Source organism: Coregonus clupeaformis, unplaced genomic scaffold (genome assembly GCF_020615455.1).
Source record: "Coregonus clupeaformis isolate EN_2021a unplaced genomic scaffold, ASM2061545v1 scaf1961, whole genome shotgun sequence".
Taxonomy (NCBI): domain Eukaryota; kingdom Metazoa; phylum Chordata; class Actinopteri; order Salmoniformes; family Salmonidae; genus Coregonus; species Coregonus clupeaformis.
In genome coordinates this window covers 34,037-61,356 of record NW_025535415.1, presented here as the reverse complement: position 1 = coordinate 61,356, position 27,320 = coordinate 34,037, and the positions used below count along the sequence as shown (strand labels likewise).

The window sequence follows — 27,320 nt, the reverse complement described above, 5'->3', positions numbered from 1 at the left end:
CCGAATAGACAAGGCTACCAAGCTGTCCAGGTCACTAGGCTCCGGATAGGAGATCAACTCATCCTTGAGCTGCTCCGACAGGCCCTGGTAAAAGGCCGCTTGCAAAGACTCCTCGTTCCACCCACTCTCCACAGCCAACGTCTTGAACTCGATCACGAAGTCGGCCACGCTGCGAGTTCCTTGGTGAAGAGAAAACAGACGCCTAGCTGCGTCCCTCCCTCGGACGGAATGGTCGAAGAGCTTCCTCATCTCGGCCGTGAACCCCTGGTATGAAGCCATGCAGGGATCCTGTCGTTCCCAAACGGCTGAAGCCCACTCCAGCGCTCGACCACGCAGCAACTCAATCAAAAAGGCTATCCTAGCCTTGTCAGTGGCATAAGAGTAGGGCTGTAGATCGAACACTAATCCACACTGCATAAGGAAGGAACGGCATCTTCCCAGCTCCCCCTCATATTTATCCGGTGTCGGCACCTTGGGCTCACGGAGGGACACAACTTCAGAAGCGGCAGGCGAGATGGGTGAAACCGGTAGTGAGTCCTCCACCGGACACTGGCGTTGGTTCTGGACCTCCGTCAGGCCGGTAGAAAGGTTCCGAACTGACAACGCGATCTCCTGTAGTACCATGCTATGATGGCCCAACATCTTCTCCTGCTGGGTAATGGCATGGCGAACAGAGTCCAGGTCCGCTGGGTTCATAATTGGCCGGATCGTTCTGTCACAGTTCCCTCAGCCAGAACCCAAAAGCAGACCAGGACAAGGAGAGTTGAACGAAGGTGAGGGTTTATTGGATACGACAAAAAGGTGCAGTATAATCCAGGGACAGAGCGGGCGGCGTGGTTGAGTAGTTGGGGGTGCAGTCTGGGTCCAGTGATGGCTCGGCAGCCGCCGACCATCAGGCAGAGGTGGAGTGAAGGTTCCGGACGTGTGACTGCAGGTGGAACAAAAACGGAGGTAAGAACACAAAACTCAACAAAGTACAAAATAACAAAACTCACGCAAGATACTCTTAAACTGATACACAGTACACCTACTGTTCATGGCTAACGATCCGGCAGGAACTGGATGTTGGGCCAGAGCCTAAGAAAGGTGCTGATTAGGCCCAGGTGTGCAGATTGCTAACAGGAATCAGGTGCGGAAACCAGAGCGCTCCCCGGAGCGTTCCCGAACCCTCGGGAAACTGGAGACTACGACCAGACCCCGACTCAGACAGCCGGGATCGTTACAATATGACATTCTCCCAATCCTCTTCTGGATAATCCAAATGCACTCTAGCAAACTTCAGACGGGCCTGGACATGTACTGGCTTAAGCAGGGGGACACGTCTGGCACTGCAGGATTTGAGTCCCTGGTGGCGTAGTGTGTTACTGATGGTAGGCTTTGTTACTTTGGTCCCAGCTCTCTGCAGGTCATTCACTAGGTCCCCCCGTGTGGTTCTGGGATTTTTGCTCAGCGTTCTTGTGATCATTTTGACCCCACAGGGTGAGATCTTGCGTGGAGCCCCAGATCAAGGGAGATTATCAGTGGTCTTGTATGTCTTCCATTTCCTAATAATTGCTCCCACAGTTGATTTCTTCAAACCAAGCTGCTTACCTATTGCAGATTCAGTCTTCCCAGCCTGGTGCAGGTCTACAATTTTATTTCTGGTGTCCTTTGACAGCTCTTTGGTCTTGGCCATAGTGGAGTTTGGAGTGTGACTGTGATTGAGGTTGTGGACAGGTGTCTTTTATACTGATAACAAGTTCAAACAGGTGCCATTAATACAGGTAACGAGTGGAGGACAGAGGAGCCTCTTAAAGAATAAGTTACAGGTCTGTGAGAGCCAGAAATCTTGCTTGTTTGTAGGTGACCAAATACTTATTTTCCACCATAATTTGCAAATAAATTCATTACAAATCCTACAATGTGATTTTCTGGATTTTTTTCCCTCATTTTGTCTGTCATAGTTGACATGTACCTATGATGAAAATTACAGGCCTCTCTCATCTTTTTAAGTGGGAGAACTTGCACAATTGGTGGCTGACTAAATACTTATTTTCCCCACTGTATATCCCTTTTTTCAAAATCAGCATGCCTAGGTAGTTTCACTATTCTAACAGAGATGGGAAGTGGCTCTATGACAAAAGCGATTAAAACAGGCGATACAGGACAACCTTGTCTGGTTCCACGCTTTAACGAAAATGACTGTGATTTAATGCCGTTCGTATTAGACTGAAGGTGAGGTGTATAAGGGCCGGTTTTCCGGACACTAATAAATCCTGGACTAAAAAGTGCTGCAATGGAGAATCTCTTAGATCTCTTAGCGTTTTAGTCCAGGACTAGGATTCATCTGTATCTGGGAAACCAGCCCTAAAGGACTCTACACACTATACGCAAACAGAGCGACTGCGCATCGCATATGGTCCGTTCCTAAAAATTCAGCCACACAAAAGTACACAGAACTACGCAAACGGACATCCGTCGCTCCGTTTGCTTAGATTATGTATAGCCCTTAAGAATTTTACTCATGGCATATAGTCGTAACCATCCTCAGCGGGGGAAACAACTAGATGCATTCAGTTTTGAGGGAAATGGAAGAGAACATGTGACTTCCACATTTGGATGTTTACCAGTATTTCTGTGTTAACAAGGCAACACTCTATCTTAACTCCTCCTCCACATTTACTGGACTGGTTGAACAGTGCAGAAGAGAACCTACCCCAACAAATGATTTTTTTCTCGTCAGGAACTGAAAGAAGGAAACGCATCTCAGGCATTTATTTTACGTTAGGTTAGGTTGGAACCAAAAATACATTTATCCAATGTTGCAAACTCACATGCTACATCATTCATTGGAAGTACATCAAGTTAAACAAGTATGAGGGTGTTATTTTCCTAATATGCACAGAGTGTGGATAGAGATCAGTATTCATAGGTAGTTCCACTAATCTAAGCATTCTAAGCATTCTCAAAGCTAATCAACCAGAAAATTGCTCTCTGGCAGCTGAGGATATTAACCCTGGAACCGTATATTTCTTCACAAATCAAACATGGTGAGCTTTATTTTAGATTCTTAGTTTGGGGGGCCTTGGGGGGAGTCAAACTTTCCTTCATGGTAATTTATATTAGCATGTGAACCAAGCCTTTCGGTAATGCTGAGAAAACCAAACAGTGGAAAATTAAAGGCCAGGCTTACAGACATCTTTATTCACCACATCAGACATTTGGAGCCAAGTGTTGGAGCCAAGTGCCTAAACAGGCTATACAATATGTCCAGAACTGTGCTGCACATGTCCTCACCCACACCTCTCCCCCGCGTGCACATCACTCCAGGACTGTTCAACCTCCAATGGCTCCCCATATGCTCACGCATCAGGTACAAAATCCTGGTTCACACCTACCAAGCTATCCACAACTCTGGACCCCAAGTACCTGTCTGACCTCATTCTACCCTCCCCTCCCGCCCCACACGCACACTTCACTCATCCAGGCCCATCTCCCTTCAGCAGCCCCGCAGCTGACTAAAAACTATGGGCGACAGGGCTTTCAGTTGTGCGTCTCCGTGGCTGTGGAACGCACTCCCAGACACTGTTAGGGCTGCAGAGTCTCTGTCCTCCTTTTAAGGCACAGCTGAAGACCTTGCTGTTCAGAAAACCTTTCATGGACCTCTGCAAATTCTGTTCTCATGTCCTCCAGATCTGACGACACCTGTATATAGCTTTGATTGTTGTCTGTGTTCTACAGTGCATTCAGAAGGTATTCAGACCCCTTGACTTCCTCCAAAATTTGTTACGTTACAGCCTCATTCTAAAATGGATTAAATTGTTCCCCCCTCATCAATCTACACACAATAACCCATAATTACAAAGCAAACACAGGGTTTTAGAAATGTTTGCTAATTTATAAAAATTAAAAAAATATCACATTTACAGAAGTATTCAGACCTTTTACTCATTACTTTGTTGAAACACCTTTGGCAGCGATTACAGCCTCGATCATTCTTGGGTATGACGCTACAAGCTTGGCACACCTGTATTTGGGGAGTTTCTCCCAATCTTCTCTGCAGATCATCACAAACTCTGTCAGGTTGGATGGGGAGCGTCGCTGCACAGCTATTTTCAGGTCTCTCCAGAGATGTTTGATCGGGTTCATGTCCGGGCTCTGGCTGGGCCACTCAAGGACATTCAGAGACTTGTCCCGAAGCCACTCCTGTGTTGTCTTGGCTGTGTGCTTAGGATCATTGTCCTGTTGGAAGGTGAACCTTCGCCCCAGTCTGAGGTCCTGAGCGCTCTGGAGCAGGTTTTCATCAAGGATCTTGCTGTACTTCGCTCCGTTCATCTTTCCCTCGATCCTGACTAGTCTCCCAGTCCCCGTCGCTGAAAAACATCCCCACAGCATGATGCTGCAACCACCATGCTTCACCGTAGGGATGGTGCCAGGTTTCCTCCAGATGTGACACTTGGCATTCAGGCCAAAGAGTTCAATCGTGGTTTCATCACACCAGAGAATCTTGTTTCTCATGGTCTGAGAGTCCTTTAGGTGCCTTTTGGCAAACTCCAAGTGGGCTGTCATGTGCCTTTTACTGAGGAGTGGCTTCCGTCTGGCCACTCTACCATAAAGGCCTTATTGGTGGAGTGCTGCAGAGATGGTTGTCCTTCTGGAAGGTTCTACCATTTCCACAGAAGAACTCTGGAGCTCTGTCAGAGTGACCATTGGGTTTTTGGTCACCTCCCTGGCCGGGCAGCCAGCTCTAGGAAGAGTGTTGGTGGTTCCAAACTTCTTCCATTTAAGAAGGATGGAGGCCACTGTGTTCTTGGGGACCTTCAATGCTGTAGAAATTGTTTGGTACCCTTCCCCAGATCCATCCCTCGACACAATCCTGTCTTGGAGCTCTATGTACAATTATTTCGACCTTATGGCTTGTTTTTTGCTCTGACATGCACTGTCAACTGTGGGACCTTATATAGACAGGTGTGTGCCTTTCCAAATCATGTCCAATCAATTGAATTTACCACAGGTGGACTCCAATCAAGTTGCAGAAACATCTCAAGGATGATCAATGGAAACAAGATGCATTTGAGCTAAATTTCGAGTCTCATAGAAAAGGGTCAGAATACTTATGTAAATAAGGTATTTATGTTTTAGTTTTTTTATAAATTAGCAAACATTTCTAAAATTCTGTTTTCGCTTTGTCATTATGGGGTATTGTGTGTAGATAGCTGAGGAAAATAAATATTTAAAGCAATTTTAGAAAAAGGCTTATGACGTAACAAAATGTGGAAAGGGAAAGGGGTCTGAATACTTTCCGAATGCACTGTATGTTCTGTGTTTTAGATTGTTTAAATTATTATTATTATTATTATTATTATTATTATTATTTAGCACAGTATCAGATATTTAACACATCAGATATTTAGCACATTACCAGTATTCACTCAGCAAACAAAACCTCTACAACAATAACATTTACTGAATAAACACATTTACAGTTGGAATTCACTCAGAACACTAACCCTATACCAAGATGTCATACACCCATTACATTTGTATATTTTGTTAACAGGAATGTAATCTCTGGTGGACAGTCTATGTTAACATAAATGGTACTGTTGATCTGTCACAATACAAAGGGATGCGTGAGATAATAAGCAGCATTATTTCTGGTTATTTGGACAAATCACGATTTCAACAGGTGTTAGTATCTTTCGAATTTCGGAAGGGGAGGGCCATAGACTCGCCAATAACTTGCAAAGAGAGGGGGGCGGAGCTCTTCGTTCCGGTTCCAATCCTCATTCTATCTCTTCTCTTAACATGTATGGACCCAGAACTTAATCTAGCATTTTGACCAATTACGCAATACTTTATTTCTGGGTTAACTGAGATGAACAGGAATGAAAGGAGACAATAATTGTAGGTGAGTAATTAGGGTACATAATAACCCTAGAACACGTCACCTGCTGTGATATGGAGAAGCCGATGACGACGTCACCCTCAGGTACCTCCCAGGAGACGGTGGCGGAGTCGGCCCTCAGGTGCATCACAGACACGTTCACGGGAGCAGGAGGGCGGTCTGAGGAGAGAGAGAAACAAGGCCATCTCAGGGGTGAGTAACAAGTCTCTCAAACTGAACGGATTCAATCATTTGTATCGAAGGTGGTGAACCATCGGCCTCCTGTGCACTACAATAATATATTTGGCTGCTTAGCTTCAGAATGTGTTAGGCCGCTTAGCTTCAGAATGTGTTAGACCGCTTAGCTTCAGAATGTGTTAGGCCGCTTAGCTTCAGAATGTGTTAGACCGTTTAGCTTCAGAATGTGTTAGGCCGCTTAGCTTTAGAATGTGTTAGACAGCTTAGCTTCAGAATGTGTTAGACCGTTTAGCTTCAGAATGTGTTAGGCCGCTTAGCTTTAGAATGTGTTAGACAGCTTAGCTTCAGAATGTGTTAGACCGCTTAGCTTCAGAATGTGTTAGGCCACTTAGCTTCAGAATGAGTTAGACCGCTTAGCTTCAGGATGTGTTAGACCGCTTAGCTTCAGAATGTGTTAGGCCACTTAGCTTCAGAATGTGTTAGGCCGCTTAGCTTCAGAATGTTTTAGACCGCTTAGCTTTAGATTGTGTTAGGCCGCTTAGCTTTAGAATGCGTTAGGCCGCTTAGCTTCAGAATGTGTTAGGCCGCTTAGCTTCAGAATGTGTTAGGCCGCTTACCTTCAGAATGTGTTAGGCCGCTTAGCTTCAGAATGTTTTAGACCGCTTAGCTTTAGAATGTGTTAGGCCGCTTAGCTTTAGAATGCGTTAGGCCGCTTAGCTTCAGAATGTGTTAGGCCGCTTAGCTTCAGAATGCGTTAGGCCGCTTAGCTTCAGAATGTGTTAGGCCGCTTAGCTTCAGAATGCGTTAGGCCGCTTAGCTTCAGAATGTGTTAGGCCGCTTAGCTTCAGAATGTGTTAGGCCGCTTAGCTTAAAATGTGTTAGACCGCTTAGAATGTGTTATACCACTTAGCTTCTAAGACTTCAGGTTTACTCATCACATGAAAATTCACCAAACTCTCTAACCCATTCACCCAACTCTGCAACCCATTCACCAAACTCTCTAACCCATTCACCAAACTTTCTAACCCATTCACCAAACTCTCTAACCCATTCACCAAACTCTCTAACCCATTCATCAAACTCTCTAACCCATTCACCAAACTCGCTAACCCATTCACCAAACTCTCTAACCCATTCACCAAACTATCTAACCCATTCACCAAACTCTAACTCATTCACCAAACTCTAACCCATTCACCAAACTCTCTAACCCATTCACCAAACTCTCTAACCCATTCACCAAACTCTCTAACCCATTCACCAAACTCTCTAACCCATTCACCAAACTCTCTAACCACCATTCACCAAACTCTCTAACCCATTCACCAAACTCTCTAACCACCATTCACCAAACTCTCTAACCCATTCACCAAACTCTCTAACCCATTCACCAAACTCTCACCCATTCACTTGGATGTTTTTGTAAGTATTACTGTGCTTGGAACAGGGAGTTTCACTCCCCTTTTACTCTCTTGCTGAAAGTATTCAGACCCCTTTACATTTTTTACGTTACAGCCTTATTCTAAAATGGATTAAATGTAAAAAAAAAATCCTCAGCCTATCTACACACAATACCCCATAACGACAAAGCAAAAACAGGTTAGAAATGTTTGCACATTTATAACAAATAAAAAACAGAAATACCTTATTTATAGAAGTATTCAGACCAATTGCTATGAGACTCGAATTTGAGCTCAGGAGCATCCTGTTTCCATTGATCATCCTTGAGATGTTTATACAACTTGATATGAATCCTCCTGTGGTAAATTAAATTGATTGGACATGATTTCGGAAAGGCACACACCTGTCTATATAAGGTTCCACAGTTGACAGTGCATGTCAGTAAAAAAAACAAGCCATGACATCGAAGGAATTGTCCGCAGAGCTCCGAGACAGGATTGTGTCGAGGCACAGATCTGGGGAACGGTACGAAAACATTTCTGCAGCATTGAAAATCCCCAAGAACACAGTGGCCTCCATCATTCTTAAATAGAAGAAGTGTGGAACCATCAAGAATCTTCCTAAAGCTGGCCGCCCGGCCAAACTGAGCAATCAGGGGAGAAGGGCCTTGGTCAGGGAGGTGACCAAGAACCCGATGGTCACTCTGACAGAGTTCTAGACTTCCTCTGTGGCGATGGGAGAAGCTTCCAGAAGAACAACCATCTCTGCAGCACTCCACCAATCAGGCCTTTATGGTAGAGTGGCCAGACGGAAGCCACTCCTCAGTAAAAGGCACATAACAGCCCACTTGGAGTTTGCCAAAGGCACCTAAAGACTCTCAGACTATGAGAAACAAGATTCTCTGGTCTGATGAAAACACGATTGAACTCTTTGACCTGAATGCCAAGCGTCACGTCTGGAGGAAACCTGGCACCATCCCTATGGTGAAGCATTGCGGTGGCAGCATCATGTGGGGATGTTTTTCAGCGGCAGGGACTGGGAGACTAGTCAGGATCGAGGGACAGATGAACGGAGCAAAGTACAGAGAGATCCTTGATGAAAACCTGCTCCAGAGCGGAACCACACTGAGTTACAGAGGACCACACTGAGTTACAGAGAACCACACTGAGTTACAGAGAACCACACTGAGTTACAGAGGACCACACTGAGTTACAGAGAACCACACTGAGTTACAGAGGACCACACCGAGTTACAAGAGGACCACACTGAGTTACAGAGAACCACCCTGAGCTACAGAGGACCACACTGAGTTACAGAGAACCACACTGAGTTACAAGAGGACCACACTGAGTTACAGAGAACCACCCTGAGCTACAGAGGACCACACTGAGTTACAGAAAACCACACTGAGTTACAGAGAACCACACTGAGCTACAGAGGACCACACTGAGTTACAGAGGACCACACTGAGTTACAGAGGACCACACTGAGCTACAGAGGACCACACTGAGTTACAGAGGAACACACTGAGTTACAGAGAACCATCCTGAGCTACAGAGGACCACACTGAGTTACAGAGAACCACACTGAGTTAGAGAGGACCACTCAGAGTTACAGAGGACCACACTGAGTTACAGAGAACCACACTGAGCTACAGAGGACCACACTGAGTTACAGAGGAACACACTGAGTTACAGAGAACCACCCTGAGCTACAGAGGACCACACTGAGTTACAGAGAACCACACTGAGTTACAGAGGACCACACAGAGTTACAGAGAACCACACTGAGGTACAAGAGGACCACACTGAGTTACAGAGGACCACACTGAGCTACAGAGGACCACACTGAGTTACAGAGGACCACACTGAGTTACAGAGAACCACACTGAGTTACAGAGGACCACACAGATTTACAGAGAACCACACTGAGTTAAAGAGGACCACACAGAGTTACAGAGAACCAAACTGAGTTACAGAGGACCACACTGAGTTACAGAGAACCACACTGAGTTACAGAGGACCACATTGAGTTACAGAGAACCACACTGAGTTACAGAGAACCACACTAAGTTAAAGAGAACCACACTGAGTTAGAAGAAGACCACACTGAGTTACAGAGGACCACACTGAGTTACAGAGAACCACATTGAGTTACAGAGAACCACACTGAGTTACAGAGGACCACACAGAGTTACAGAGAACCACACTGAGTTACAAGAGGACCACACTGAGTTACAGAGGACCACACTGAGTTACAGAGGACCACACTGAGCTACAGAGAACCACACTGAGTTAGAGAGAACCACACTGAGTTACAGAGGACCACACTGAGCTACAGAGAACCACCCTGAGTTAAAGAGGACCACACTGAGTTACAGAGAACCACAATGAGTTACAGAGGACCACACTGAGTTACAGAGGACCAAACTGAGTTACAGAGGACAAAACTGAGTTACAGAGGACCACACTGAGTTACAGAGAACCACACTGAGTTACAGAGACCCACACTGAGTTACAGAGAAGCACACTGAGTTACAGAGGACCACACTGAGTTACAGAGAACCACACTGAGTTACAGAGGACCACACTGAGTTACAGTGGACCACACTGAGTTACAGAGGCCCACACTGAGCTACAGAGGACCACACCGAAGTTACAAGAGGACCACACTGAGTTACAGAGGACCACACCGAGTTACAAGAGGACCACACTGAGTTACAGAGGACCACACTGAGTTACAGAGAACCACCCTGAGCTACAGAGGACCACACTGAGTTAAAGAGGAACACACTGAGTTACAGAGAACCACCCTGAGCTACAGAGGACCACACTGAGTTACGGAGAACCACACTGAGTTACAGAGGTCCACACAGAGTTATAGAGAACCACACTGAGTTACAAGAGGACCACCCTGAGCTACAGAGGACCACACAGAGTTACAGAGAACAACACTGAGTTACAAGAGGAATACACTGAATTACAGAGGACCACACTGAGTTACAGAGAACCACACTTAGTTACAGAGGACCACACTGAGTTACAGAGAACCTCACTGAGTTACAGAGACCCACACTGAGTTACAGAGAAGCACACTGAGTTACAGAGGACCACACTGAGTTACAGAGAACCACACTGAGTTAAAGAGGACCACACTGAGTTACAGTGGACCACACTGAGTTACAGAGGCCCACACTGAGCTACAGAGGACCACACCGAGTTACAAGAGGACCACACTGAGTTACAAGAGGACCACACTGAGTTACAGAGAACCACCCTGAGCTACAGAGGACCACACTGAGTTAAAGAGGAACACACTGAGTTACAGAGAACCACCCTGAGCTACAGAGGACCACACTGAGTTACGGAGAACCACACTGAGTTACAGAGGTCCACACAGAGTTACAGAGAACCACACTGAGTTACAAGAGGACCACCCTGAGCTACAGAGGACCACACAGAGTTACAGAGAACAACACTGAGTTACAAGAGGAATACACTGAATTACAGAGGACCACCCTGAGTTACAGAGAACCACACTTAGTTACAGAGGACCACACTGAGTTACAGAGAACCTCACTGAGTTACAGAGACCCACACTGAGTTACAGAGAAGCACACTGAGTTACAGAGGACCACACTGAGTTACAGAGAACCACACTGAGTTACAGAGGACCACACTGAGTTACAGTGGACCACACTGAGTTACAGAGGCCCACACTGAGCTACAGAGGACCACACCGAGTTACAAGAGGACCACACTGAGTTACAGAGGACCACACCGAGTTACAAGAGGACCACACTGAGTTACAGAGGACCACACTGAGTTACAGAGAACCACCCTGAGCTACAGAGGACCACACTGAGTTAAAGAGGAACACACTGAGTTACAGAGAACCACCCTGAGCTACAGAGGACCACACTGAGTTACGGAGAACCACACTGAGTTACAGAGGTCCACACAGAGTTACAGAGAACCACACTGAGTTAAAAGAGGACCACCCTGAGCTACAGAGGACCACACAGAGTTACAGAGAACCACGCTGAATTACAAGAGGAATACACTGAATTACAGAGGACCACACTGAGTTACAGAGAACCACACGGAGTTACAGAGGAACACACTGAGTTACAGAGGACCACACTGAGTTACAGAGGAACACACTGAGTTACAGAGGACCACACTGAGTTACAGGAGGACCACACTGAGTTACAGAGGACCACACTGAGTTACAGAGAACCACACTGAGCTACAGAGACCCACACTGAGTTACAGAGAAGCACACTGAGTTACAGAGGACCACACTGAGTTACAGAGAACCACACTGAGTTACAGAGGACCACACTGAGTTACAGTGGACCACACTGAGTTACAGAGGCCCACACTGAGCTACAGAGGACCACACCGAGTTACAAGAGGACCACACTGAGTTACAGAGGACCACACCGAGTTACAAGAGGACCACACTGAGTTACAGAGGACCACACTGAGTTACAGAGGACCACACTGAGTTACAGAGAACCACCCTGAGCTACAGAGGACCACACTGAGTTAAAGAGGAACACACTGAGTTACAGAGAACCACCCTGAGCTACAGAGGACCACACTGAGTTACGGAGAACCACACTGAGTTACAGAGGTCCACACAGAGTTACAGAGAACCACACTGAGTTAAAAGAGGACCACCCTGAGCTACAGAGGACCACACAGAGTTACAGAGAACCACACTGAGTTACAAGAGGAATACACTGAATTACAGAGGACCACACTGAGTTACAGAGAACCACACTGAGTTACAGAGGACCACACTGAGTTACAGAGGACCACACTGAGTTACAGAGGAACACACTGAGTTACAGAGGACCACACTGAGTTACAGAGGAACACACTGAGTTACAGAGGACCACACTGAGTTACAGAGGAACACACTGAGTTACAGAGGAACACACTGAGTTACAGAGGAACACACTGAGTTACAGAGGACCACACTGAGTTACAGGAGGACCTCACTGAGTTACAGAGGACCACCCTGAGTTACAGAGAACCACACTGAGTTACAGAGGACCACACTGAGTTACAGAGAACCACCCTGAGCTACAGAGGACCACACTGAGTTAAAGAGGAACACACTGAGTTACAGAGAACCACCCTGAGCTACAGAGGACCACACTGAGTTACGGAGAACCACACTGAGTTACAGAGGTCCACACAGAGTTACAGAGAACCACACTGAGTTAAAAGAGGACCACCCTGAGCTACAGAGGACCACACAGAGTTACAGAGAACCACACTGAGTTACAAGAGGGAATACACTGAATTACAGAGGACCACACTGAGTTACAGAGAACCACACTGAGTTACAGAGGAACACACTGAGTTACAGAGGACCACACTGAGTTACAGAGGAACACACTGAGTTACAGAGGACCACACTGAGTTACAGAGGAACACACTGAGTTACAGAGGACCACACTGAGTTACAGAGGAACACACTGAGTTACAGAGGACAACACTGAGTTACAGAGGAACACACTGAGTTACAGAGGACCACACTGAGTTACAGGAGGACCACACTGAGTTACAGAGGACCACACTGAGTTACAGAGAACCACACTGAGCTACAGAGACCCACACTGAGTTACAGAGAACCACACTGAGTTACAGAGGCACACACTGAGTTACAGAGGACCACACTGAGTTACAGGAGGACCACACTGAGTTACAGAGGACCACACAGAGTTACAGAGAACCACACTGAGTTACAAGAGGAATACACTGAATTACAGAGGACCACACTGAGTTACAGAGAACCACACTGAGTTACAGAGGAACACACTGAGTTACAGAGGACCACACTGAGTTACAGAGGAACACACTGAGTTACAGAGGACCACACTGAGTTACAGAGGAACACACTGAGTTACAGAGGACCACACTGAGTTACAGAGGAACACTGAGTTACAGAGGACCACACTGAGTTACAGAGGAACACACTGAGTTACAGAGGACCACACTGAGTTACAGGAGGACCACACTGAGTTACAGAGGACCACACTGAGTTACAGAGAACCACACTGAGCTACAGAGATCCACACTGAGTTACAGAGAACCACACTGAGTTACAGAGGCACACACTGAGTTACAGAGAACCACACTGAATTACAAGAGGAATACACTGAATTACAGAGGACCACACTGAGTTACAGAGAACCACACGGAGTTACAGAGGAACACACTGAGTTACAGAGGACCACACTGAGTTACAGAGGAACACACTGAGTTACAGAGGACAACACTGAGTTACAGAGGAACACACTGAGTTACAGAGGACCACACTGAGTTACAGAGGAACACACTGAGATACAGAGGACCACACTGAGTTACAGAGGAACACACTGAGTTACAGAGGACCACACTGAGTTACAGGAGGACCACACTGAGTTACAGAGGACCACACTGAGTTACAGAGAACCACACTGAGCTACAGAGACCCACACTGAGTTACAGAGAAGCACACTGAGTTACAGAGGACCACACTGAGTTACAGAGAACCACACTGAGTTACAGAGGACCACACTGAGTTACAGTGGACCACACTGAGTTACAGAGGCCCACACTGAGCTACAGAGGACCACACCGAGTTACAAGAGGACCACACTGAGTTACAGAGGACCACACCGAGTTACAAGAGGACCACACTGAGTTACAGAGGACCACACTGAGTTACAGAGAACCACCCTGAGCTACAGAGGACCACACTGAGTTAAAGAGGAACACACTGAGTTACAGAGAACCACCCTGAGCTACAGAGGACCACACTGAGTTACGGAGAACCACACTGAGTTACAGAGGTCCACACAGAGTTACAGAGAACCACACTGGAGTTAAAAGAGGACCACCCTGAGCTACAGAGGACCACACAGAGTTACAGAGAACCACACTGAGTTACAAGAGGAATACACTGAATTACAGAGGACCACACTGAGTTACAGAGAACCACACTGAGTTACAGAGGAACACACTGAGTTACAGAGGACCACACTGAGTTACAGAGGAACACACTGAGTTACAGAGGACCACACTGAGTTACAGAGGAACACACTGAGTTACAGAGGACCACACTGAGTTACAGAGGAACACTGAGTTACAGAGGACCACACTGAGTTACAGAGGAACACACTGAGTTACAGAGGACCACACTGAGTTACAGGAGGACCACACTGAGTTACAGAGGACCACACTGCGTTACAGAGAACCACACTGAGCTACAGAGACCCACACTGAGTTACAGAGAACCACACTGAGTTACAGAGGCACACACTGAGTTACAGAGGACCACACTGAGTTACAGGAGGACCACACTGAGTTACAGAGGACCACACTGAGTTACAAGAGGACCACACTGAGTTACAAGAGGACCACACTGAGTTAGAGAGGACCACACTGAGTTACAGAGGACCACACTGAGTTACAGAGAACCACACTGAGTTACAGAGAACCACACTGAGTTACAGAGGACCACACTGAGTTACAGAGGACCACACTGAGTTACAGAGAACGACACTGAGTTACAGAGGACCACACTGAGTTACAGAGAACCACACTGAGTTACAGAGACCCACACTGAGTTACAGAGAACCACACTGAGTTACAGAGGACCACACTGAGTTACAGAGGACCACACTGAGTTACAGAGGACCACACTGAGTTACAGAGAACGACACTGAGTTACAGAGGACCACACTGAGTTACAGAGAACCACACTGAGTTACAGAGACCCACACTGAGTTACAAGAGGACCACACTGAGTTACAGAGGACCACACCGAGTTACAAGAGGACCACACTGAGTTACAGAGGACCACACTGAGTTACAGAGAACCACCCTGAGCTACAGAGGACCACACTGAGTTACAGAGGAACACACTGAGTTACAGAGAACCACCCTGAGCTACAGAGGACCACACTGAGTTACAGAGAACCACTTTGAGGTACAGAGGACCACACAGAGTTACAGAGGACCACACTGAGTTACAGAGAACCACTTTGAAGTACAGAGGACCACACAGAGTTACAGAGAACCACACTGAGTTACAAGAGGACCACGCTGAGCTACAGAGGACCACACAGAGTTACAGAGAACCACACTGAGTTACAAGAGGACCACGCTGAGCTACAGAGGACCACACCGAGTTACAGAGAACCACACTGAGTTACAAAGGACCACACTGAGTTACAGAGGACCACACTGAGTTACAGAGGAACACACTGAGTTACAGAGGACCACACTGAGTTACAGAGGAACACACTGAGTTACAGAGGACCACACTGAGTTACAGGAGGACCACACTGAGTTACAGAGGACCACACTGAGTTACAGAGAACCACACTGAGCTACAGAGACCCACACTGAGTTACAGAGAAGCACACTGAGTTACAGAGGACCACACTGAGTTACAGAGAACCACACTGAGTTACAGAGGACCACACTGAGTTACAGTGGACCACACTGAGTTACAGAGGCCCACACTGAGCTACAGAGGACCACACCGAGTTACAAGAGGACCACACTGAGTTACAGAGGACCACACTGAGTTACAGAGAACCACCCTGAGCTACAGAGGACCACACTGAGTTAAAGAGGAACACACTGAGTTACAGAGAACCACCCTGAGCTACAGAGGACCACACTGAGTTACGGAGAACCACACTGAGTTACAGAGGTCCACACAGAGTTACAGAGAACCACACTGAGTTAAAAGAGGACCACCCTGAGCTACAGAGGACCACACAGAGTTACAGAGAACCACACTGAGTTACAAGAGGAATACACTGAATTACAGAGGACCACACTGAGTTACAGAGAACCACACTGAGTTACAGAGGAACACACTGAGTTACAGAAGACCACACTGAGTTACAGAGGAACACACTGAGTTACAGAGGACCACACTGAGTTACAGAGGAACACACTGAGTTACAGAGGACCACACTGAGTTACAGAGGAACACACTGAGTTACAGAGGACCACACTGAGTTACAGAGGAACACACTGAGTTACAGAGGACCACACTGAGTTACAGGAGGACCACACTGAGTTACAGAGGACCACACTGAGTTACAGAGAACCACACTGAGCTACAGAGACCCACACTGAGTTACAGAGAACCACACTGAGTTACAGAGGCACACACTGAGTTACAGAGGACCACACTGAGTTACAGGAGGACCACACTGAGTTACAGAGGACCACACTGAGTTACAAGAGGACCACACTGAGTTACAAGAGGACCACACTGAGTTAGAGAGGACCACACTGTGTTACAGAGGACCACACTGGAGTTACAGAGAACCACACTGAGTTACAGAGAACCACACTGAGTTACAGAGGACCACACTGAGTTACAGAGGACCACACTGAGTTACAGAGAACGACACTGAGTTACAGAGGACCACACTGAGTTACAGAGAACCACACTGAGTTACAGAGACCCACACTGAGTTACAGAGAACCACACTGAGTTACAGAGGACCACACTGAGTTACAGAGGACCACACTGGAGTTACAGAGGACCACACTGAGTTACAGAGAACGACACTGAGTTACAGAGGACCACACTGAGTTACAGAGAACCACACTGAGTTACAGAGACCACACACTGAGTTACAAGAGGACCACACTGAGTTACAGAGGACCACACCGAGTTACAAGAGGACCACACTGAGTTACAGAGGACCACACTGAGTTACAGAGAACCACCCTGAGCTACAGAGGACCAAGCTGAGTTACAGAGGAACACACTGAGGTACAGAGAACCACCCTGAGCTACAGAGGACCACACTGAGTTACAGAGAACCACTTTGAGGTACAGAGGACCACACAGAGTTACAGAGGACCACACTGAGTTACAGAGAACCACTTTGAGGTACAGAGGACCACACAGAGTTACAGAGAACCACACTGAGTTACAAGAGGACCACGCTGAGCTACAGAGGACCACACAGAGTTACAGAGAACCAAACTGAGTTACAAGAGGACCACACTGAATTACAGAGGACCACACTGAGTTACAGAGAACCACACTGAGTTACAGAGGACCACACTGAGTTACAGAGAACCACACTGAGTTACAAGAGGACCACACTGAATTACAAGAGGACCACACTGAGGTACAGAGAACCACACTGAATTACAGAGGACCACACTGAATTACAGAGAACCACACTGAGTTACAGAGGACCACACTGAGTTACAGAGGAACACACTGAGTTACAGAGGACCACACTGAGTTACAGAGGAACACACTGAGTTACAGAGGACCACACTGAGTTACAGGAGGACCACACTGAGTTACAGAGGACCACACTGAGTTACAGAGAACCACACTGAGCTACAGAGACCCACACTGAGTTACAGAGAACCACACTGAGTTACAGAGGCACACACTGAGTTACAGAGGACCACACTGAGTTACAGGAGGACCACACTGAGTTACAGAGGACCACACTGAGTTACAAGAGGACCACACTGAGTTACAAGAGGACCACACTGAGTTAGAGAGGACCACACTGAGTTACAGAGGACCACACTGAGTTACAGAGAACCACACTGAGTTACAGAGAACCACACTGAGTTACAGAGGACCACACTGAGTTACAGAGGACCACACTGAGTTACAGAGAACGACACTGAGTTACAGAGGACCACACTGAGTTACAGAGAACCACACTGAGTTACAGAGACCCACACTGAGTTACAGAGAACCACACTGAGTTACAGAGGACCACACTGAGTTACAGAGGACCACACTGAGTTACAGAGGACCACACTGAGTTACAGAGAACGACACTGAGTTACAGAGGACCACACTGAGTTACAGAGAACCACACTGAGTTACAGAGACCCACACTGAGTTACAAGAGGACCACACTGAGTTACAGAGGACCACACCGAGTTACAAGAGGACCACACTGAGTTACAGAGGACCACACTGAGTTACAGAGAACCACCCTGAGCTACAGAGGACCAAGCTGAGTTACAGAGGAACACACTGAGTTACAGAGAACCACCCTGAGCTACAGAGGACCACACTGAGTTACAGAGAACCACTTTGAGGTACAGAGGACCACACAGAGTTACAGAGGACCACACTGAGTTACAGAGAACCACTTTGAGGTACAGAGGACCACACAGAGTTACAGAGAACCACACTGAGTTACAAGAGGACCACGCTGAGCTACAGAGGACCACACAGAGTTACAGAGAACCAAACTGAGTTACAAGAGGACCACACTGAATTACAGAGGACCACACTGAGTTACAGAGAACCACACTGAGTTACAGAGGACCACACTGAGTTACAGAGAACCACACTGAGTTACAAGAGGACCACACTGAATTACAAGAGGACCACACTGAGGTACAGAGAACCACACTGAATTACAGAGGACCACACTGAATTACAGAGAACCACACTGAGTTACAGAGGACCACACTGAGTTACAGAGGAACACACTGAGTTACAGAGGACCACACTGAGTTACAGAGGAACACACTGAGTTACAGAGGACCACACTGGAGTTACAGGAGGACCACACTGAGTTACAGAGGACCACACTGAGTTACAGAGAACCACACTGAGCTACAGAGACCCACACTGAGTTACAGAGAACCACACTGAGTTACAGAGGCACACACTGAGTTACAGAGGACCACACTGAGTTACAGGAGGACCACACTGAGTTACAGAGGACCACACTGAGTTACAAGAGGACCACACTGAGTTACAAGAGGACCACACTGAGTTAGAGAGGACCACACTGAGTTACAGAGGACCACACTGAGTTACAGAGGACCACACTGAGTTACAGAGAACCACACTGAGTTACAGAGAACCACACTGAGTTACAGAGGACCACACTGAGTTACAGAGGACCACACTGAGTTACAGAGGACCACACTGAGTTACAGAGAACGACACTGAGTTACAGAGGACCACACTGAGTTACAGAGAACCACACTGAGTTACAGAGACCCACACTGAGTTACAGAGAACCACACTGAGTTACAGAGGACCACACTGAGTTACAGAGGACCACACCGAGTTACAAGAGGACCACACTGAGTTACAGAGGACCACACTGAGTTACAGAGAACAACCCTGAGCTACAGAGGACCACACTGAGTTACAGAGGAACACACTGAGTTACAGAGAACCACCCTGAGCTACAGAGGACCACACTGAGTTACAGAGAACCACTTTGAGGTACAGAGGACCACACAGAGTTACAGAGGACCACACTGAGTTACAGAGAACCACTTTGAGGTACAGAGGACCACACAGAGTTACAGAGAACCAAACTGAGTTACAAGAGGACCACACTGAATTACAGAGGACCACACTGAGTTACAGAGAACCACACTGAGTTACAGAGGACCACACTGAGTTACAGAGGACCACACTGAGTTACAGAGGAACACACTGAGTTACAGAGGACCACACTGAGTTACAGAGGAACACACTGAGTTACAGAGGACCACACTGAGTTACAGGAGGACCACACTGAGTTACAGAGGACCACACTGAGTTACAGAGAACCACACTGAGCTACAGAGACCCACACTGAGTTACAGAGAAGCACACTGAGTTACAGAGGACCACACTGAGTTACAGAGAACCACACTGAGTTACAGAGGACCACACTGAGTTACAGTGGACCACACTGAGTTACAGAGGCCCACACTGAGCTACAGAGGACCACACCGAGTTACAAGAGGACCACACTGAGTTACAGAGGACCACACCGAGTTACAAGAGGACCACACTGAGTTACAGAGGACCACACTGAGTTACAGAGAACCACCCTGAGCTACAGAGGACCACACTGAGTTAAAGAGGAACACACTGAGTTACAGAGAACCACCCTGAGCTACAGAGGACCACACTGAGTTACGGAGAACCACACTGAGTTACAGAGGTCCACACAGAGTTACAGAGAACCACACTGAGTTAAAAGAGGACCACCCTGAGCTACAGAGGACCACACAGAGTTACAGAGAACCACACTGAGTTACAAGAGGAATACACTGAATTACAGAGGACCACACTGAGTTACAGAGAACCACACTGAGTTACAGAGGAACACACTGAGTTACAGAGGACCACACTGAGTTACAGAGGAACACACTGAGTTACAGAGGACCACACTGAGTTACAGAGGAACACACTGAGTTACAGAGGACCACACTGAGTTACAGAGGAACACACTGAGTTACAGAGGACCACACTGAGTTACAGAGGAACACACTGAGTTACAGAGGACCACACTGAGTTACAGGAGGACCACACTGAGTTACAGAGGACCACACTGAGTTACAGAGAACCACACTGAGCTACAGAGACCCACACTGAGTTACAGAGAACCACACTGAGTTACAGAGGCACACACTGAGTTACAGAGGACCACACTGAGTTACAGGAGGACCACACTGAGTTACAGAGGACCACACTGAGTTACAAGAGGACCACACTGAGTTACAAGAGGACCACACTGAGTTAGAGAGGACCACACTGAGTTACAGAGGACCACACTGAGTTACAGAGAACCACACTGAGTTACAGAGAACCACACTGAGTTACAGAGGACCACACTGAGTTACAGAGGACCACACTGAGTTACAGAGAACGACACTGAGTTACAGAGGACCACACTGAGTTACAGAGAACCACACTGAGTTACAGAGACCCACACTGAGTTACAGAGAACCACACTGAGTTACAGAGGACCACACTGAGTTACAGAGGACCACACTGAGTTACAGAGGACCACACTGAGTTACAGAGAACGACACTGAGTTACAGAGGACCACACTGAGTTAGAGAGAACCACACTGAGTTACAGAGGAACACACTGAGTTACAGAGGACCACACTGAGTTACAGAGGAACACACTGAGTTACAGAGGACCACACTGAGTTACAGGAGGACCACACTGAGTTACAGAGGACCACACTGAGTTACAGAGAACCACACTGAGCTACAGAGACCCACACTGAGTTACAGAGAACCACACTGAGTTACAGAGGCACACACTGAGTTACAGAGGACCACACTGAGTTACAGGAGGACCACACTGAGTTACAGAGGACCACACTGAGTTACAAGAGGACCACACTGAGTTACAAGAGGACCACACTGAGTTAGAGAGGACCACACTGAGTTACAGAGGACCACACTGAGTTACAGAGAACCACACTGAGTTACAGAGAACCACACTGAGTTACAGAGGACCACACTGAGTTACAGAGGACCACACTGAGTTACAGAGAACGACACTGAGTTACAGAGGACCACACTGAGTTACAGAGAACCACACTGAGTTACAGAGACCCACACTGAGTTACAGAGAACCACACTGAGTTACAGAGGACCACACTGAGTTACAGAGGACCACACTGAGTTACAGAGGACCACACTGAGTTACAGAGAACGACACTGAGTTACAGAGGAACACACTGAGTTACAGAGGACCACACTGAGTTACAGAGACCCACACTGAGTTACAAGAGGACCACACTGAGTTACAGAGGACCACACCGAGTTACAAGAGGACCACACTGAGTTACAGAGGACCACACTGAGTTACAGAGAACCACCCTGAGCTACAGAGGACCAAGCTGAGTTACAGAGGAACACACTGAGTTACAGAGAACCACCCTGAGCTACAGAGGACCACACTGAGTTACAGAGAACCACTTTGAGGTACAGAGGACCACACAGAGTTACAGAGGACCACACTGAGTTACAGAGAACCACTTTGAGGTACAGAGGACCACACAGAGTTACAGAGAACCACACTGAGTTACAAGAGGACCACGCTGAGCTACAGAGGACCACACAGAGTTACAGAGAACCAAACTGAGTTACAAGAGGGACCACACTGAATTACAGAGGACCACACTGAGTTACAGAGAACCACACTGAGTTACAGAGGACCACACTGAGTTACAGAGAACCACACTGAGTTACAAGAGGACCACACTGAATTACAAGAGGACCACACTGAGGTACAGAGAACCACACTGAATTACAGAGGACCACACTGAATTACAGAGAACCACACTGAGTTACAGAGGACCACACTGAGTTACAGAGGAACACACTGAGTTACAGAGGACCACACTGAGTTACAGAGGAACACACTGAGTTACAGAGGACCACACTGAGTTACAGGAGGACCACACTGAGTTACAGAGGACCACACTGAGTTACAGAGAACCACACTGAGCTACAGAGACCCACACTGAGTTACAGAGAACCACACTGAGTTACAGAGGCACACACTGAGTTACAGAGGACCACACTGAGTTACAGGAGGACCACACTGAGTTACAGAGGACCACACTGAGTTACAAGAGGACCACACTGAGTTACAAGAGGACCACACTGAGTTAGAGAGGACCACACTGAGTTACAGAGGACCACACTGAGTTACAGAGGACCACACTGAGTTACAGAGAACCACACTGAGTTACAGAGAACCACACTGAGTTACAGAGGACCACACTGAGTTACAGAGGACCACACTGAGTTACAGAGGACCACACTGAGTTACAGAGAACGACACTGAGTTACAGAGGACCACACTGAGTTACAGAGAACCACACTGAGTTACAGAGACCCACACTGAGTTACAGAGAACCACACTGAGTTACAGAGGACCACACTGAGTTACAGAGGACCACACTGAGTTACAGAGGACCACACTGAGTTACAGAGAACAACACTGAGTTACAGAGGACCACACTGAGTTACAGAGAACCACACTGAGTTACAGAGACCCACACTGAGTTACAAGAGGACCAAACTGAGTTACAGAGGACCACACCGAGTTACAAAGAGGACCACACTGAGTTACAGAGGACCACACTGAGTTACAGAGAACAACCCTGAGCTACAGAGGACCACACTGAGTTACAGAGGAACACACTGAGTTACAGAGAACCACCCTGAGCTACAGAGGACCACACTGAGTTACAGAGAACCACTTTGAGGTACAGAGGACCACACAGAGTTACAGAGGACCACACTGAGTTACAGAGAACCACTTTGAGGTACAGAGGACCACACAGAGTTACAGAGAACCAAACTGAGTTACAAGAGGACCACACTGAATTACAGAGGACCACACTGAGTTACAGAGAACCACACTGAGTTACAGAGGACCACACTGAGTTACAGAGGACCACACTGAGTTACAGAGGAACACACTGAGTTACAGAGGACCACACTGAGTTACAGAGGAACACACTGAGTTACAGAGGACCACACTGAGTTACAGGAGGACCACACTGAGTTACAGAGGACCACACTGAGTTACAGAGAACCACACTGAGCTACAGAGACCCACACTGAGTTACAGAGAAGCACACTGAGTTACAGAGGACCACACTGAGTTACAGAGAACCACACTGAGTTACAGAGGACCACACTGAGTTACAGTGGACCACACTGAGTTACAGAGGCCCACACTGAGCTACAGAGGACCACACCGAGTTACAAGAGGACCACACTGAGTTACAGAGGACCACACCGAGTTACAAGAGGACCACACTGAGTTACAGAGAACCACACTGAGTTACAGAGAACCACCCTGAGCTACAGAGGACCACACTGAGTTACGGAGAACCACACTGAGTTACAGAGGTCCACACAGAGTTACAGAGAACCACACTGAGTTAAAAGAGGACCACCCTGAGCTACAGAGGACCACACAGAGTTACAGAGAACCACACTGAGTTACAAGAGGAATACACTGAATTACAGAGGACCACACTGAGTTACAGAGAACCACACTGAGTTACAGAGGAACACACTGAGTTACAGAGGACCACACTGAGTTACAGAGGAACACACTGAGTTACAGAGGACCACACTGAGTTACAGAGGAACACACTGAGTTACAGAGGACCACACTGAGTTACAGAGGAACACACTGAGTTACAGAGGACCACACTGAGTTACAGAGGAACACACTGAGTTACAGAGGACCACACTGAGTTACAGGAGGACCACACTGAGTTACAGAGGACCACACTGAGTTACAGAGAACCACACTGAGCTACAGAGACCCACACTGAGTTACAGAGAACCACACTGAGTTACAGAGGCACACACTGAGTTACAGAGGACCACACTGGAGTTACAGGAGGACCACACTGAGTTACAGAGGACCACACTGAGTTACAAGAGGACCACACTGAGTTACAAGAGGACCACACTGAGTTAGAGAGGACCACACTGAGTTACAGAGGACCACACTGAGTTACAGAGAACCACACTGAGTTACAGAGAACCACACTGAGTTACAGAGGACCACACTGAGTTACAGAGGACCACACTGAGTTACAGAGAACGACACTGAGTTACAGAGGACCACACTGAGTTACAGAGAACCACACTGAGTTACAGAGACCCACACTGAGTTACAGAGAACCACACTGAGTTACAGAGGACCACACTGAGTTACAGAGGACCACACTGAGTTACAGAGGACCACACTGAGTTACAGAGAACGACACTGAGTTACAGAGGACCACACTGAGTTACAGAGAACCACACTGAGTTACAGAGACCCACACTGAGTTACAAGAGGACCACACTGAGTTACAGAGGACCACACCGAGTTACAAGAGGACCACACTGAGTTACAGAGGACCACACTGAGTTACAGAGAACCACCCTGAGCTACAGAGGACCACACTGAGTTACAGAGGAACACACTGAGTTACAGAGAACCACCCTGAGCTACAGAGGACCACACTGAGTTACAGAGAACCACTTTGAGGTACAGAGGACCACACAGAGTTACAGAGGACCACACTGAGTTACAGAGAACCACTTTGAGGTACAGAGGACCACAAAGAGTTACAGAGAACCACACTGAGTTACAAGAGGACCACGCTGAGCTACAGAGGACCACACAGAGTTACAGAGAACCAAACTGAGTTACAAGAGGACCACACTGAATTACAGAGGACCACACTGAGTTACAGAGAACCACACTGAGTTACAGAGGGACCACACTGAGTTACAGAGAACCACACTGAGTTACAAGAGGACCACACTGAATTACAAGAGGACCACACTGAGGTACAGAGAACCACACTGAATTACAGAGGACCACACTGAATTACAGAGAACCACACTGAGTTACAGAGGACCACACTGAGTTACAGAGGACCACACTGAGTTACAGAGGACCACACTGAGTTACAGAGGAACACACTGAGTTACAGAGGACCACACTGAGTTACAGGAGGACCACACTGAGTTACAGAGGACCACACTGAGTTACAGAGAACCACACTGAGCTACAGAGACCCACACTGAGTTACAGAGAACCACACTGAGTTACAGAGGCACACACTGAGTTACAGAGGACCACACTGAGTTACAGGAGGACCACACTGAGTTACAGAGGACCACACTGAGTTACAAGAGGACCACACTGAGTTACAAGAGGACCACACTGAGTTAGAGAGGACCACACTGAGTTACAGAGGACCACACTGAGTTACAGAGGACCACACTGAGTTACAGAGAACCACACTGAGTTACAGAGAACCACACTGAGTTACAGAGGACCACACTGAGTTACAGAGGACCACACTGAGTTACAGAGGACCACACTGAGTTACAGAGAACGACACTGAGTTACAGAGGACCACACTGAGTTACAGAGAACCACACTGAGTTACAGAGACCCACACTGAGTTACAGAGAACCACACTGAGTTACAGAGGACCACACTGAGTTACAGAGGACCACACTGAGTTACAGAGGACCACACTGAGTTACAGAGAACAACACTGAGTTACAGAGGACCACACTGAGTTACAGAGAACCACACTGAGTTACAGAGACCCACACTGAGTTACAAGAGGACCACACTGAGTTACAGAGGACCACACCGAGTTACAAGAGGACCACACTGAGTTACAGAGGACCACACTGAGTTACAGAGAACAACCCTGAGCTACAGAGGACCACACTGAGTTACAGAGGAACACACTGAGTTACAGAGAACCACCCTGAGCTACAGAGGACCACACTGAGTTACAGAGAACCACTTTGAGGTACAGAGGACCACACAGAGTTACAGAGGACCACACTGAGTTACAGAGAACCACTTTGAGGTACAGAGGACCACACAGAGTTACAGAGAACCAAACTGAGTTACAAGAGGACCACACTGAGTTACAGAGAACCACACTGAGTTACAGAGGACCACACTGAGTTACAGAGAACCACACTGAGTTACAAGAGGACCACACTAAGTTACAGAGGACCACCCTGAGTAACAAGAGGACCACACTGAGCTACAGAGGACCACACTGAATTACAGAGGACCACACTGAGTTACAGAGAACCACACTGAATTACAGAGAACCACACTGAATTACAGAGGACCACACTGAGTTACAAGAGGACCACACTGAGTTACAAGAGGACCACACTGAATTACAGAGAACCACACTGAGTTACAAGAGGACCACACTGAGTTACAGAGAACCACCCTGAGTTACAAGAGGACCACACTGAGTTACAGAGAACCACACTGAGTTACAAGAGGACCACACTGAGTTACAGAGAACCACACTGAGTTACAAGAGGGCCACACTGAATTACAGAGAACCACACTGAGTTACAGAGGACCACACTGAATTACAGAGGACCACACTGAGTTACAGAGAACCACACTGAATTACAGAGGACCACACTGAGTTACAGAGAACCACCCTGAGCTAGAGAGGACCACACTGAGCTACAGAGGACCACACTGAATTACAGAGGA

The 27,320-nt window shown here is 47.4% G+C and overlaps 1 protein-coding gene across 1 annotated transcript in view; it reads right to left on the bottom strand.

Annotated features, from left to right (window-relative positions):
* Positions 1-27,320, bottom strand: part of LOC123487986 (fibronectin type III domain-containing protein 4-like) — a gene marked incomplete at its 3' end in the record, with an annotated part of 51,657 nt that overhangs the window by 12,713 nt on the left and 11,624 nt on the right. The window contains exon 2 of the mRNA XM_045218993.1: positions 5,931-6,046. Coding sequence (XP_045074928.1) covers positions 5,931-6,046 — 116 coding nt within the window. The remainder of the gene's footprint in view (positions 1-5,930; positions 6,047-27,320) is intronic.